At 35.2% G+C, this 17,977-nt stretch overlaps 1 protein-coding gene across 3 annotated transcripts in view; it reads right to left on the bottom strand.

The window, feature by feature from the left end:
• The window catches only part of TANC2 (tetratricopeptide repeat, ankyrin repeat and coiled-coil containing 2), a 383,338-nt gene that overhangs the window by 221,249 nt on the left and 144,112 nt on the right, over positions 1 to 17,977 (bottom strand). For all 3 annotated transcript variants that reach the window (XM_030295266.1, XM_030295268.1, XM_030295269.1), the window contains exon 4: positions 14,087 to 14,269. In XM_030295266.1, the coding sequence (XP_030151126.1) occupies positions 14,087 to 14,269 (183 nt within the window). The remainder of the gene's footprint in view (positions 1 to 14,086; positions 14,270 to 17,977) is intronic.

Here is a 17,977-nt window from a genome sequence, read left to right as displayed (position 1 = left end):
TCAAATCATACTTACATTTTATATCAGTAAGTGCTAGGCACATTAGAGAAACTGCAAACATTTCTGCACCACTCTCAGTCCTAAGGTTTTATTATTCTTACTGTACATTTACAGAAAAATAGGCTCAAAAAGAGTTACTCTATCCAGATATACAGCTTACAAATTAATGAGTGTGGAATTTTAACCTGGTTCTTTGTCCAAGAGCCTAGCTCTTGACCAATATGGCACTATCAGTTCTTTTGGGCCTAGAATTCTGAGACTTAATTCTGCCACATTACAGATTTATCTAAATCTTCATTCCATAAAGATCTGCCAAAAACTACTTTATGATGTGTTGTCCTTGTTAAACATCTTTCTTGATGTTGACCACCTGCCCTCTTAGAACTTTGCCTGTCATCTGCTCCTAGATTCCCCTTCCTTGGATTAATAGGTTCCACCTCCTTCCTGTGACACACAATTACCTATAGCTGATCATCCTAATATTTAGGGTCTGTTTAGGCCTCCACTTAGTGATTGCTACCAGACTGCATCTTACTAAATTGCCTTCTCCACCCCAGATCCTAGGTGTCCCTGGTTTAGTGGGCCACCACTCTAACAGGAATACTGATCAACTCTACACTTCATAGTTTAGGGAAGCAGATTTCTTAGAAAAAAAAAAAAGCAGAGAATAGAACAGAAGTTATGAGCCACTGATGAGTAATTCTAAGAGGGAATACAGATTGAGAGTATAGGCTAAAAATTAATAAGTAATTTATATATTCACAAATGTATGTAAAATATAAAGAAAGAAACATGGCCATAGCAGGAATTTTCTGATAAAGACAGATCTGTGTCCAAAAAAGAAATACACAAAGAGAGGACATAATCAAAGATGAAGAGTGGAAAACCCTTCAATTATACTGTCAAGGAAGAATAGAACCCAAGCTGAGAAGAGCTGTTTCTAAGACAGTACAAAGGATTGTTGGGATATTTTTAGAATAAAAAGATGGACAAGGGAAAGCCAGATCCAGCGCATAAGAAAGATAACAAATGATTTTGTTATAAGCTTCCACTTATGAATCAGCTGCTATGACCTAAACTCTATGTTCCTGACATACATAATATCTTCTCCAATCCATACAATACTCTGTGAGGCAGAAATAATAAAAATGATAATAGTAATACAGATAAGCAAACATGCTCAGAGTAGGTAAGTGACTTGATCAAGTCATACAGATAGTAAGTGGCAGAGTCAGGGCTTGAACGCAAGTATAATGGACTCCACAAAGTTTGCCATGCTTAACAACATCCAGCCTCCAACCAAGAGACATAGAACAATTACTCAACCCTTAATTTCCTTTAATCTTCTCCATAAATGAAAATATATTTAAACTAAAAAAGGTAGAAAAGATATTGCTAAGAATTAATGAAATCTAAGTTATGAGTTAAAAAACATTCAAAACACAGGCCCACACAACTGACATTTGGTTTCTAAAAGAACACAAGAATAGGAACATGAAATTACTACTAGCAGTCTTTGCAAAATCATACAGGAAATTAGGAGGACTACAGGACTAGACAGTGGCAAAATACAGATATGAACTAGTTGATATAAAATTTTTAAAAAGGGAAAAACACTAAGACTCAATAAGGGGTCAGAAGGAAAAGTAATTCCAAAATAATGTCATGTCTATTTTGATAGAAAAAAAGGAAATAACACAGAGGTAGGCCCATCTTGATATTGGAAAGGTCTTAAATGAAGTTCCTTAAGCGAGAGAAAAGGAGATCTGATGGTAGTTTTCTGGGATATAAAGGACTGCCATGGGAAAGAGAGGTTCATTTATGTCATACAGCTAAAAGGCAGCACTAGGAGTAATGGGTGGGAACAAAACAAGGGCAGATTTCCACCCACGTAAATTAGAATATTGACAGTTAAAACTCTTCAACAAAGGAATAGGAATGCAACAAAGCAGAAAGCTTGTCCTCCTTGAAAGTTTTCACAACAGAAGCTGTTGACTATCCACTTAAATTTCTCTGAAAACTAAATTTGCTCACACATGTAAAGTGCTTAATATTGTCTGGAACATAGAAAGAGCTAAATAAACATTATCTATTATTACTATTATCATTACTTAAACGTTTAGCAAAACTTGCCTGCAAAATCATCTGTGCCTGCTGACTCTTAGGGATATTTGATTTCTATGGTAACGGGGCTAGTCATATTTTTATGTTTGTTTGAGTCAATTTTACAGTTTGTTTTCTTCCACATCCTCTGGTTGTTTTTTTTTAAGGTGTGCTTTTAATTATTATTTTTTTAAAGTAATCTCTGTGACCAGTGTGAGGCTAGAACTCACAACCCTGAGGATCGAGAGTCAAATGTTCTACTAAATGAGCCAGCCAGGCAACCTCATTTCCTCTAGTTTTTTTAAGTTGTTTTGCCATAAAGCTCAATACTATAATCTCTTATAATAAGAAAACATTATCAGTGACTATTTCGTTTCATTTTTTTTAAGTTTATTTATTTATTTTTGAGAAAGAGAGAGAGAGAAAGTGGAGTGGGAGGAGCGGGAGAGAGAGAATTCCAAGCAGGTTCCGTGTTCATTGTGTCGAGTCCGACTGGGGGCTCAAACCCACAAACTGTGAGATTATGACTTGAAATCAAGAGTCGGACGCTGCGGGGCACCAGGGTGGTGCAGTCGGTTAAGCATCGGACTTTGGCTCAGGTCATGATCTCATGGTTCATGAGTTTGAGCCCCGCATTGGGCTGTCTGCTGTCAGCACTGCACCCACATCAGATCCTCCAACCCCCTCTTTCTCTGCCCCTCCCCATGCTCTCTCTCTCAAAAATAAACATAAAAATTTAAAAAGTTGGATGCTTAACCAACTAAGCCACCCAGGTGCCCCATCATTTCTTATTTTATGTGTGTGTTATACATATTACTTATCTCTCCTCTCTCCTCTCTTTTTTACTTTGATCATTCCTTTCGAAGATGTTTCTATTCTCTTAGTCTTTCCAATAAACTTGTTTGTGTCTTCACTATCAATAATTTTTTTTTGTTTTTACTCATTTCTGCCTTTAATTTTGTTTTTGTTTTTGAGAGAAAGAGAGAGAGGAAGTGCATGTGTGCATACAGGCAGAGAGGGACACTGGGAGAGGGAGGGAGACTCTTAAGCAGACTCCACACCCAGCACAGAGCTGGATGTGGGGTTCGATGTCACCACCGTGAGATCATGACCAGAGTTGAAATCAAGAGCTGGATGCTTAACTGACTGAACCACCCAGGCACTCCTATTATTTCTTTTATATTTACTTGTTCTTCTAACTCCTTGAGTTAATGATTAATAAAATTACTTTCAGTTTGTTTTCTAATAATAGCATTCAAGCATACATACAATATACATAAATGCACACTGGAAAAAAACTAAAAATAAATCGATTATATGTATGATGTATCAATGATATGTATGATGTATCTTTCTAAAGATATAAACCATATTTTATTTCAACTCTAATAACTAAATAGAAATATCACATGATCCAGTAATTCCAGTATTGGGTATTTACCCAAACGAAATAAAAACACTTAATTTAAAAAGATATATGTACCCCTATGTTCACTGAAGCATCATTTACAATGGCCGAGAAACCGAAGCAACTCAAGTGTTGCTTGAGTTGTTATTCTCAAAAAAATAAGATCTTGTCATTTACAACAACATGGACGGACCTAGAGAGTATTATGCTAAGTGAAATAAGTCAGAAAAAGACAAATATCATAGGATTTCATTGATCTGTAGAATCTAAAACACAAAACAAATGAATAAACAAACAAAAAGCAGAAGTGGACCCATAAATACGGAAAACAAACTGATGGCTGCCAAAGGGGAGGAGTAGAAGGGTGGGTAACAGTGGGTGAAGGGGAGTGGGAGATACAGGCTTCCAGTTATGGAATGAATAAGTCATAGGGATAAAAGATACAGCACAGGGAATATAGTCAATAGTACTGTAATAATGTTGTATGGTGACAGATGGTAGCTACTACACTTGTGACCACAGCATAACATATAGACTTGTCAAGTCACTATGCTGTATACTTCAAACTAATGTGACATTGTGTGTCAACTGTAACAACACCAAAAAAAAAATCGACTATAATAATTAGAACATTCTGATAATTAAACACATCAAAAATAATATGAATTGCCAAAAATTTTATATGGTATACTGGTATCAAGAGAATTAAAGTATTGGGGTGCCTGAGTGGCTCAGCTGGTTAAGCATTGTACTTCAGCTCAGGTCATGATCTTGTGGTTTGTGAGTTCAAGCCCCATGTCAGGCTCTGTGCTGACAGCTCAGAGCTGGAATCTGCTTCAGATTCTGGTTCTCCCTATCTCTCTGCACTCTCCTGCTCTCTCTCTCTCTCTCTCTCCAAAATAAATAAACATTAAAAAAAAATTTTAAAGAATTAAAGTGTCAATATAAAAATATTATTAAATATTTAATAGAAAAAAATAAAATGTTTGGACCTATAGTTCATGAACGAAGGCAAATGTAGAAGTAGAAAAATGTTAACATCACCTTTGGGATGACTTCAAAAGGGTTACTTTTAAAGAAATTCACTTCAGCACTTATATTACCACCATCCTAATAATAAATCATTATAATATAATCACTAAAAAGAATCTGTACTGTGATAAACAGTTTAAAAGTTACTTTAATTATAAAGTAAAATCATCTACAAAACTATATTTGTGCTAATTAGATTGGTAAAATTGCATCAACTGTTAAACTATGAAATACTTCAGATCACCAATAGAGATCAATTTTTTTGTGTGCTTTCAAGTTTTTATTTAAATTCAAGTTAGTTAATGTACAGTGTAATATTAGTTTCAGGAGTAGAATTCTGTGATTCATCACTTAACATATAACACTCAGTGCTCATTCCAAGCGCCTTAATACTCATCACCCTAGAGACCAATTGTTAAGCCCCAAGCACCAGAGTAGCAGTGAGAAGTACATAAGAGAAAGACAGATACCATATGGTTTCACTCTTATGTGGATCCTGAGAAACTTAACAGGAACCCATGGGGGAGGGGAAGGAAAAAAAAAAAAAAAGAGGTTAGAGTGGGAGAGAGCCAAAGCATAAGAGACTGTTAAAAACTGAGAACAAACTGAGGGTTGATGGGGGGTGGGAGGGAGGGGAGGGTGGGTGATGGGTATTGAGGAGGGCACCTTTTGGGATGAGCACTGGGTGTTGTATGGAAACCAATTTGTCAATAAATTTCATAAAAAAAAAAAAGAATAATATAAAAGAATAAATTATCAGTTATTAGTTAACACCACTCACATTACTGAAAAGACCTATAAGAAATATTGAAAGACTTGCCATTTAAATGCACTAAGGCATCACTGATGTATTCACACAGCTTACGAATACTCACTAAATGGGGACTTTTTTCCTGAATCTAACTCTGACTGGATGTGTCATTCATTAAAAGAGTAGAAAGTATGAAACTATTAAGCCCAAGAACAATGTGAAGACCACTCTGGCAAACAGTATAAGCTGGTTTACTCAACCTGTTCCAATTTGTGTTCCTATACTACTATGGCTGGAAAGCCAAAAATCTACATTTCTCAAATTGCCTTGAGTTAAGGTACAGATATATAACCCAAGTTTTTACCAACAGGATGTGCCTATCCTCCCATGCCTTCAGTGACAAAGTAAGAGAATGCCATAAGTGGAAAGTTTGCATTTTCTGGCAAACACTAAGGTCAAGACATCTGGTTCCTTTGGGGCTATTGTGATAGAGGCAGTGGTGTTCCTTTAGGGTTATAGGGAGGTACGAGTTCCTGGTTGCATTCTTCAGGCTCTCCTGGAGATTCTGAAAGCTATCATAACCCTTCACTAAACATCTTTCTGTTTAGACTAGCTGGGACAACTCTGTTTTCTATGATTGAGACCCTAACAAAATAACTATTAAGATAGAAAAAGAAACTAGTGGGCCAGCTCATTAGCTTACCAATTAAATTGTACATCAAAGAAAAGAACACATACTAGGAATTTTTTACACAGATGAGGCCTACTAATAACCATTTCTCAGGAAAATTATAGAAAGATCTTCCTGGGAATTATCCTCATTTGTAGCATATGCTATAATTTTCCTAGGAAGACTCTATTTTCCTCTAGAAAATATTAGTCCTCAAATGAAAAAAAAATACATCGTAGGAGGTAATGATCATTTCAAGAAAGATAAGTAAATGGGAAACTGAGCAAAGTTTATAAAGAAAGACTTCTTTTAATATGGTACCGAAAAAGCACAGCTCTGTTGAAAAGTACCATCATGGTTTCTTACAACCTTGCACAGACTTGGCTAAGTCAAGTTAGACCCTAAAATGTCAGTATGTGGGTCCAGAAACTCCCTTAACTCTTAGAATCTCACCAAAATAGCACATAAAAAGCACATCTTTGTAAATTCCACAATCAGGTCAACAGGTTTAGAGATAGGATTTCTAAGTCCACATCATTAAGTTCAAACTATAAGGGGATGAAGAACTGTAATAGGTAAAATCAGAGAAGAGAAAACTGACAAGAAAGTCTGTGATTAAAGGAGAGAACAGAAAAACTATGATGGTTTGGACACATGGTGTAGAAGCAAACTGCTACATCTTCATTAGGTTACCAAAGATATATTATAGACTAGTTCATTTTCATGTTCATAATAACAACTCTAAGTCATAAAGGTCAGATTAAATTCAGTATATAAGTAACTTACACATTTTAAAAAGATGTTCTTCCAAAATGTTTTTTTTTTTTTTTTTTTTTTTAGTGATCTGAAGGGATAAATTCTTAGTACTAGAATAAAACAAGTATCTAAAGTAACTCCTCAGAGTAGTGGTTCTCAAACTTCAGTGAGCAAAATAGATTGCTAAAAATAGAGTTTCTTGGGCTCCAGATTTAATGAGACAATCTGTGAAGTGAGATTGATTGGGTAAATTTGGATACTCAGGAATTTGCATTTTTCAAAGAAGCACTCCTGGTATTTATTTATTTATTTACTTATTTCTCTTTCCTTCCTTCCTTCCTTCCTTCCTTCCTTCCTTCCTTCCTTCCTTCCTCCCTCCCTCCCTCCCTCCCTCCCTTCCTTCTTTCATTCTTTCTTCCTCTCTCTCTCTAAGTTTATTTATTTATTTATTTTGAGAGAGACAGAGACAGCAAAGTTGGGGAGGGGTAGAGAGAGAGAGGGAGAGAATCCCAAGCATGCTCTGTGCTGTGAGCACAGAGCCCAACGCTGGGTTCCAACTCCCGAAACCATGAGATCATGACCGGAGCCAAAGCCAAAAGTCAGATGCTCAACTGACTGAGCTACCCACCCACGTGCCCCACTCCCAGTATTTCTAATACAAGCAGTGTAGGGGCCACACAATGAGAAACACTGTCCATGAGCATTTCACATAGGTGAAGATTTTACGATAGTATTATAGTCACAAATTTGATCTCCCTCTTTTTTTTTTTTCCTTTCTTTCGTGTGTGAATGTGTGTGTGTTGGAGAAGGTGCATAAACTTAGAAAAAAAGTACAATCCAAAAAAGTGTATAGGTATTGCACTTAAATTTTAACAGCAACTGTGTGAAGGTAAGTGTGTGAAGGAAACCAAAGACAGCATAAATTAACTAACACACTTCATATAACACAACCAGAAAGAGGTAATGCTGAGATTCAACTTAGTTTAAGAGCAAAGCCCATTTACTTCCGTTATATTTGTGGTTCTTACACTTAAGGAATGGATGAGGAGGCTTGAAAGGTGGACCTCTGGGCTCTTTACACTTGTTTCAATCGCACAAAATCACCACTGCTTGTGCATTTTGTTACTTGAAGCCAAACATACTAATAAACTGCTCTTCCAAGTGTCAAATTCAGTTGCTTTAATAAGGCATAATTTTTTTGTGTGAGAAAGTCTCCATATACAAATCATCTAACCTGACAGAAACAGAACCATTTCATAAGAAAAAATGTAAATAATTTGTTATTTCGACCCTTCTCCATTAATGAACATTGTGGCATTTTTGCAAACTTTCCCTGGTAGTGGTTGAGTAGAGGTATGGAGACAGAACAACTATATTTCAATGAAATATATATATATATATATATGGCAATACTACAGCTGCTATAAATAATCTTACTATAAATAAATACTACAACACTATAAACAATAGCGCCACTCTGTATGAGTGACTTCCATTCAATTATGAAAGTAATTAGAATACAGTTATTTTCTTATATGCAAATTCTTAAGTTCTTATAAAACCTAAAAAATGGTTTAATTACACTGCAAATCTAGTGTGTGTAAATATTTCGAAAGAATTCTTCATTTGATCATACATGTTGATTTTTCAGATGCTCAAAATATACATACTGACAAAGACTCTCTCCTTAACTAACCTTTGTCAGTCTCCTCTGAGCCCCCTTCCACTGCGTCTCCTCCTTGGGCCTTATCCTTAAGCCTGCAGTCTAGTTCAGTATAAGTCCACTTAGTATGAATCCCTCCACCCTCGACATATGATCACCCTGGCCCATCCAGCAAGAGTCCTTCCTATTAAACCGGTTTTAGCAAGAATCCCTTTACCCTTGACGTCTCCTTTTAGTAATTTTCCATCTATACTATCCAGCTTTATCCTTGGCTATAAATCCTTAGCTTTCTTTACTGTATTTAGAATTGAGCCCAGTTCTACACTACGGTCTCTTTTCTCCATTGCAATAGTTCCTGAATAAAATCTTTTACCACATTAACTACTGTCCAGCTCTGGTTTTAACAATACTGACTGATGATAACTGAACTTACCTAAACTGAATTAAATAACATCCCCTTAACATTCCCTACTTTTGGTCTGGAAGACAAAAGGAATACAGCAGTGGAAGTAAGGGCCCCCTTTTCTGTACTCCTGTACTGAGTAAACCCTAGAATTTACAATAGTATGATATTTAACCCATAAAACTAGAGAATCTGAATTAGAAACAGTAATGCATTAGAAACAGTAATGAGGTCGGGACCTAGTTTAATTAGTACTATCATTCCAAAGAGCTTAAAAGTCTTCATATACATTTTCTTGTTTAACCTTAAAAAAGAGAGAGAGAGAGAGAGAGAGAGAGAGATTGATTGATTGATTGATTGATTCTGGGGCTCCAGATTTAATGAGACAGAATCTGTGAAGTGAAGTTGATTAGGTAAACCTGGATACCCAGGTATGCATATTTCAAAGAAGTATTCCCAGTATTTCTAATCCAAGTGGTCTAGGGACCATACAGTGAGATACTGGGTAAGATTATTTTATCCATATGGAAAGTAAAATAGAAATATTAACATTAGCAATTACAGAGCTTAGATTACCATATAAACCTACTAAATTTTTTAATCTAATAAAATCACTACAATATATCTTGAATTCTAATATTTTTTCCTAAAGTTATAAGAGATTTATTCATGCTACAGAATCGTGAATACATTGCAATAAATCAGACTATGAAGACCAATGTAATCTCTATGCTCTGTATACTTTCAAATTGGCTTTTCAATAATTTTCTCGAGACTATGTTTCCATTTTATCCAAGATTATAAATGAGAAGTAACACTTATTTAACATTTATTATGTATTAAATTGTAAGTTTAAGCAATCTTGTTCAATCTTCACAGGAACCCTGTATTTTTTTCTAATAATAAAATTCACTAAAGTACATCTTGAGTTCCAGTGCTTCCAAAAATTGCAAGATAAGTATCATGTGAAAAATGTGTCGTAAGTACACTAAAATATATCAGGGTATGTAAACTGTTATTAAATATAAGCTCTTTTTAATGTCAAAATAGCTTTAAATCTTTTTCCCAGGATGTCTTTATAAACAAGTCAATGATACCTTTATATCCATGATGAAAATAATATTTTGGCCATAGCTAGCATCCAAAGTAACGAGGCTGCTGCACAATCAGATGGGTTATTTTGACTTATTTACCATCTACATAGGACTACCACACAGTCATTCCAATCTACACAGTGAATTCTTTTAAAATCAGTCCAAAAAGATTTTCCAAAAGACTATATAACAACCCACTTGATATCAGTATTTGAAGGTCACTCCTCAGAAAAGTAAAGGGCTTACTTAAGGTAATTAAAGAAATTACTTGCAGATCACCTTCCAAAGGCTCAGAACTCATATTTAACATAACCAACAGAAAGTCACCCAAATCTCCTTTAGAATTATAATAAATGTGGCTAACATTTATTGACTACTTCTTCTTTGTCAGGTACTGTCTCATGAGCTTTATGTGTACTAACTTATCCAATTCTTTTAATAGTCCTATGAGGCAGATACAATTAGTATTCCTATTTTAGAAATAAGTACAGAGACTGAAGTACAGAGACTTTTAGCAAACTTGCACAAGGTTACAGTTAAGAAATGGCAGCCAGCACCCATTTTGTTATACTGCCTCATGAAATTTTAGATTTTACATGTGATAAAAAAAATACAAACATTACAGAAAGGTACGCAACAAAATTTATGTCATCCCTCTACCACTTTTGGGTTACAGTCAATGTATCTCCACACCACCATAAAATGTATGCATGTGTGTATGTTTGTGTGTATGCATGTATGTGTATGTGTCACACAAATGGATTACTATTAATGATAAATAGTAACATTTTAGTTTTTTTACTATATACATGTACACATATGTACATACATACATGTTTCAAACTTGTTCAAGTTTATTTGTCAAATAAACACTCCGCAATAAAACTGCTGTGTCAAGGATTATGTGCGTTACAATTCTGATACATACTATCAAACTGCCCTACAAAAAGGTTGCAATGATTTGCTACCCTACCAATAATGTGAATACTCAAAATTTAACTTTTACTAGACTTACAGTGTACATAATAGGCAAACAGTATGAATTAGGTAAGTGTTCAATGAATGAACTATTTACTGGCACTCCTAATTATCTACATTTTAAGAAGTATGCTTGAGGGGCGTTAGGATATTATGAACACAAACGTCTTGGAAAGCGCCCTGGGTAAGAATCTGGAGAACTGGAGCACTTCCATCGGCACAGTAACGGGGACCAACACTGTCTCTGCACACTCCCCTCCATGCCTCCTCAGTGCACAGCCATATACAACTAAGTCAAATGAACCTTGAGGCTTTCCCAACCTTAGGTTATCTTCTGTTGCTTGGAATAAAAAAAGTCTTAATTGATATACCAAATGGGTTCTAATGTACACCTGAGTGAAGGACTAAGCTAAATACATTAGGAGTACAAAGGTTCTATGATAAAAATGATAGGAAAAGGTTAGTTATTCCTTCATTATATCTTACAAGATAAAACAAAGATTCTTTTCACCACTGTATTAACTTATTAGAAGTGAAAGATCTATTTAAAGATCAGGAAAACACACACAAGGTTAGTGAACATGGCATACTCTAGTCCCTCATACACCACTCTTTACACATTTGCCAACAATATCTGATTAAAAGGTAAATCAGATCACATTACTTCTCATTCCAGCTCTTCTTAAAATCCTACAGAGTTGGTTCCCTTACCATGACCTAAAGACTCTGGTTTCTGCCTACCTCTTCAACTATCTTCTACCACTGTCCCCTCTGACTTATTCTGAAACCATTCTTGCCTTCTTCCCATTCTTTGAACACACCAATGCTGCTTTCTGCTTTAGGACTTTTGTTCTGGCTGTCCCCTCTGCCCAGAAGGCTCTGACCCCAGACCTTCCCATGAGCAGCTTCGTTTTGTTATCCACACCTCTCTTCAAATAGCTCTTCTTCTGACTCTCCTTGACCACTCCACAGAAAGAAACCCTACCCCCACTCCAGTCTCCCTCTATCCCATTTTATGACCCTCTTATTACTTGTCACTATCTATAATTTTTCACCACTGTATCGAGTAGTGCTTGGCATTTCTCACCACTGTATCGAGTAGTGCTTGGCATTTTATGAGTCCTAAACAAATATTTGCTGAACAATTAGGTGAAAAGCACAGAAAAATAATATGCAAACTACTTTGACTATAGCAAAGACAGGGTAATAAATATTGGAAAATCAAAAAGAAAACAGAATAAGATGACTATTCTGGCCCCACTTACTCAGTTGGGTTGGTAATATGAATACAAGGAATATAATGGATAAATCATTAAGTGGATTGAATTAATGCATTTTGTTAAAAACCATTCTCTGGAGGCCATTTACTTATGGTCAGCAAGTCGTTCTCTATTCAACTTTCTTTTTAGTTACTCATAACAAAATATAATTAGGAAAGGAATGATAACTCATAAATAATCTACTAACCAAGGTTTTAAATTTAAATTGCAAAGTAATTTCATTCCAGGTTAAACCAGAAACTTATCATCTGCTTTACTTGGTAGAAAATTGGCCACAGAAAAATTTTCTTGGCACCCTCTTTCAGGAGACAGATTTCTTTCATTCAGAAGTTTTAAAATGCATCCTCAATCTTTAAATTCTTAGGCCTTTGACAAACTCTTCAGAAAAATAAAACTATTTGAGAGTATTCAAAATACTTCAAACATTAAAAAATTAAAACTGAATAGGTCATACGTGTAATTAACCAAGTATGATTCTTGTCACTGCTTCCCTGTCTCACCTCTGATATCAGGCATGTAATTGACTTTGTTATTAAATGTATTTATCTTTTAATAAAGTTTGCTTATTTAAGTTGAAGTTTAAATTGGGACAGGAAAATGGGATAGGAAAGTGTTATCTCCGAAACATCAGGCAATTCAGTTCACTTCTGTTAGGAAACGGAATGTCTTTTGCTATCTCTTGTCATGTGTAGTACATGAAGCACATCACTTGATAGCCATCTCATATATGGTTATTTGTATTTTCAGTTATCAGTAACACCTTAAACTGCAAGAAAAAGGGGCAATTTCTAAGCAAAGAAATTTTATTAAGGCCCATGCACCTAAAATCTATCCTATTTTTACATATCAGAAGGGAATAAGTATTTCAGTAAAATGTTACTAAACTATTTTACAGATTGTTATCTAATCAAAGTAGACTTTGATTCAGTTATTTGAAGAAGCCTAAAAAAACAGTAAACAATATAAAAGGCATGACTTATGCTTTGTGGAACTAAAGAATAAAAAATACTATTATTTTCATGAAAATTATAAACATTATAAAATTTTCATTCAAAATAGATGTAAGAGTCCCAAGATTCCATTTTCCCCTCTTTGTTCCTATTTTCTTTTGAATTGTCATATGATAATCAAACCTCCCCACTGTCTAACTTAATGCCAGACACGTAATAAGTAGTTAATGTATCTATTGGGAATGACTTAATTTCTTGCCTCTAATCACTCATACCCATCAACTTACTAACACAAGATATATACTGATAATGTTAAACTTAAGAAAATGACCCAGGCTTGCATATTTTCACATGTAAGTATCGTCCAACAGAGTAAAATTTCTTCTCTGAAAAAGCTTAAAAGGACAAAACTTCATTTAATAAGGACACAGTTTCACACCTAATAGCTTGATCTGAATGGGTAATATGTATTTTGAGACCATATTTAAGTCAATGCAATCCACAAGTTATGAATCATGGTAAATATCCTAAGAAGTTGCAGGAATGTACAATGGAGAGGAAAATATCTAAATCAAACTTTTAGAAATAGACGTGAAATATACAGATTAGGATTTCAAACAAAAACCATGACTGAGGTACCTTTGCTGAACTATGAAGCTCTTATTATCCTAAAATTACAATATCCCCATCTGTTAATCTGACATGAACAAGCTGATAAATGAAATCAGAACAACAGTGTATTCTGGCAAAACTAGAAGTTTCCTGAAAGCCTAGAAAAATATGTCCACAACAGATGGATCACTTAGAAAATAAATACATCAATCTGTCAAACTGAGTACTATTCTAATTCCCTAAATTAAAATCAGTAGGAGTTCCAATTTCCAAGAGTCTGTGACATTAGGAAGGCCAAAAAGGAAAAACCTAAAGATGCACATAAACATATCTGATATGACCTAAAGTGTCCTGTTAAACATACTAAATTTAGGTAAAGTCCTTACCAGTTAACTTCTTCACAGGTTGGAGCCGAACACTGATAGACTGATGTGTGAGTAAGGGGGAGGATGGAAGAGAGCGAGACATGCCCTCCATAATCCGAATGTGCTGCATACCTTCACTCACTGGAAGTGGTGGGACGGCGTAGTCTGGCTCAAAAGCACAGTCGCTTTCTGTGGAGATGCCACCTGTTGAGATAGAAAAGGATGAAACAAAGGAGCTGATAAGAAAAGATTCTTCCTTCTCTATTAAGATTTATCTTGGGGCGCCTGGGTGGCGCAGTCGGTTAAGCGTCCGACTTCAGCCAGGTCACGATCTTGCGGTCCGTGAGTTCGAGCCCCGCGTCAGGCTCTGGGCTGATGGCTCAGAGCCTGGAGCCTGTTTCCGATTCTGTGTCTCCCTCTCTCTCTGCCCCTCCCCCGTTCATGCTCTGTCTCTCTCTGTCTCAAAAATAAAATGTTGAAAAAAAAATTAAAAAAAAAAAAAAAGATTTATCTTTTAAGATGATTCAGAACAGCACATACCCACATTGATTCTCACTGTGAAAAGCAAAATAAGGTATTCTCAACACCTACGTTCACTTGTATACTTACTGGACACTTAACTCCAGGTGTAGCACTAGGAGATTAAACATGGGAAAAACAGCGTTCCTCTTTGTAAAGGGCTTCACTGTCTCATGAGTGATACAGTCACATAAAAAAATAGTGATGGTACAATTCAGTAAGGGTTACAATTGGAGCACTTTTTTTTTTCCAGTTAACTTCCTGATAAGACACATGAAAGAAAATATTCACCTGATGATATTCGCCTTGATGATCCAATATGTGCAATAGCTAGTAGGAACACTGTAATTCTATTTCTTACCCCCTTCTCCAAAAAAGTATGCGAAAATACAAGTGGGTAAGGCTGACATTGTTTTATGGTGATTTTTGAATCTGCCTTAGTATTTTAAAAAGATTAAGTTATTGGCTGTTCATTTCCACTTACATACTGTTGACTTCTGGTAATGGCAAATTACATACTTCAGACCAATGTTTCCTTAAGAAAAATCAGAACTATACATATGCTTTAAAATCTTCCTGAAGGCACTGAAGAGTTAATAGTATGATGAAGGATTACAAAAATAAGACTGAAGCCTGGCATTAGGGGCTACTTTTTACTTAGTGACATCTGAGAGACTAAGAAGCTACTGACAGGTTTAAAGAGCTGGAAGGACAAATATTGGAATGCAGGGGAAACCAAGATGCAGAGGGGAAGCTGGTAAAGCTCCAACACTTTTGTTTGGAAGCCCAAAGGGCTATGCTCTAAGAGTAAGTAAGAACCAAAGCTAGATTGGCCTTTTACAGGAAAAAAAGCTCAGCTCCAAATGTCTACCACAAAATTAAATTAAGACAATCTTGGATTGCTAATGCCTGCCAAAAAGTAACAGAAATCTTCTTAGAGGGAGAAAACATCGTCATAGGTCTCAAATTACTCCCACAGTTTTTCATATACAGTATCTGGCCCTTAATTAACAATAACAAAGCGATAAAACAATATGAAAAAAGTAAATAAGAAAGACCATTCAAAAGAAATAGTCTCACAATATGGGGCAATAGGGCACAGAATTTAAAGTAGTATACTTAACATCAAAAAGATTAAAATAGTTTGAAATAAATTTAACCAAGAAAGTGAAGGATCAGCACAATGAAAACGAAGACATTGATGGAAGAAACTGAAGAAGAGTAAGTGGAAAGTTATCCCAAGTTCATGGACTGAAAGAATTAATATTAGTAAAATGTCCATATGACCCAAAGCCATCCATAGGTTCAATACAATCCCTATCAAGATCCCAATAGCATTTTTTTATAGAAGTAGAAAAGAGCAATTCTAAAATTTATATGAAACCACTAAGGACCCTAAATTAGCATAGCACTTCTGAGAAAGAACAACAAAGTGAGAAGCATCACACTTCCTGATTTCATAGTATATTACAAGGTGATAGTAATCAAAACAATTTGATGCTAGCATAAAAACAGACACACAGACCAAGAGAACAGAATAGAAAGCCTAGAAATAAACCCTTGCATATATGGTCAACTAATCTTTGACAAGTGCACCAAGAATATGTAACGGGGAAATGATGGTCTCTTCAATGAATAGGGCCAGGAAAACTGAATAGTCACATGCAAAAGAATGAAATTGGATCCTTATCTTACACTGCATACAAAAATCAACTGAAAAAATGGGTTAAAGATCGAAACATAAGACAATGATACCATAAAATTCCTAGAAGAAAACATAGGAGAACAACTCCTTGAAATTGATCTTGGTGATGATTTTTTTGGATTTCATACCAAATACACAGGCAACAAAAGCAAAAATAAACAGGTGAGACTACATCAAACTACAAAGTTTCTACAGAGCAAATGAAACCATCAACAAACATGAAAAATCAATCCGTATGGAATTGGAGAAAATACCTGCAAACCACACATACTTAGGGGTTAATAGCCAAAGTATGTAAGAAACTCATACTCAATAGCAAAAAACCAAACAACCTAGTTATACAATGGGCAAAACACATAAATAAACATTTTCCAAAGTAATAACCAACAGGTATATGAAAAGGTGTTCAACGTCACTAAATATCAAAACCGCTATGAGATATCACCTTACACCTGTCAGGACAGCTATTATCAAAAAGTCAAAAGAAAACAAGTAGTGGTAATGATAGGGAGAAAAGACATCTCTTGTACACTGTTGGTGGCAATGTAAAACTGGCACAACCATTATGTAAAACATAACTACCATATGATCTAGCAATCCTATTTCTAAGTATATATCAAAAGGTAATAAAACTATCATCCCAAAGAGATACTTGCACTCCTGTGCTCATTGCAGCATTATTCACAGTAGCCATGATTTGGAAAAACCTCAATGTCTGTCAACAGATGGATGAAGAAAATGTGATTTTATACACACACACGCACACACAGGCATGCACGCATGCACATGCATGAATGTTATTCATCCTTAAAAGAGAGGGAAATCCTGCTGCTTATAACAACATGAATGAATCTGGAAAACATTATGCTAAGTCAACTAAGCCAGACACAGAAAGACAAATACTGCATAATTTCACTTGTGAGCAGAATCTGAAAACTAAAATCAAACTCATAGTAAAGAGAGTAGAATGGTGGTTACCTAGGCTAAGGGGATGGGGAAAAAAGAGAGATATCAGTCAAGGGTCCAAATTTTCAGTTATTAGATAAGTTCTGGAGATCTAATGTACACCATGATGACCATAGCTAATAATAATACACTGTATAGTTGAAATTTCCTAAGTAAGTAGATCTCAAGTGTTCTCACATACATACAAGAAGAGTAATTGTGTGAGGTGATGGATACTATCATGATAGCGGTAATGACTTCACAATGTATACATTTATTAAAATACCATATTATATACCTTAAATATATACAATTTGTACTTTGTATTTGTACAAGTACAAACCTGGGGGAAAAGAGTGGAAAATTAAAAAAACAAGCATGGTCTTACATGAAATGATGATAATGTGGCCTACACTGAGAAGTAAAATTAAATCAAGTGTTTCAAGATTCCCAAATGTGTTATAGTTGTAATTTCATTATATGCAATTCCAACTATTTAAAAAAACTACTGTAGTACATCATGCATTATAATAACCAGTCTCTTGTTAATGGTCACTTATGTAGCTCTTTATACAGTATTTCTATAGATGATGCATATAGAATTACTGGGTCAAAGTGCTGAGAGTTTCTACTGAGAAATACTGACCAAATGCTGTATTAAAAGTCTGTGTCGTGCTGCATGTATAAAAGGAGAGAGTAGTATGCTTAAGATTTGGACAAAACAAAAGTTTAGAATTTCAGCT

The sequence above is a fragment of the Lynx canadensis genome, chromosome E1 (genome assembly GCF_007474595.2).
Source record: "Lynx canadensis isolate LIC74 chromosome E1, mLynCan4.pri.v2, whole genome shotgun sequence".
NCBI lineage: Eukaryota > Metazoa > Chordata > Mammalia > Carnivora > Felidae > Lynx > Lynx canadensis.
Note: the sequence above shows the minus strand (reverse complement) of the source record. Positions and strands in the feature narration are given on the sequence as shown.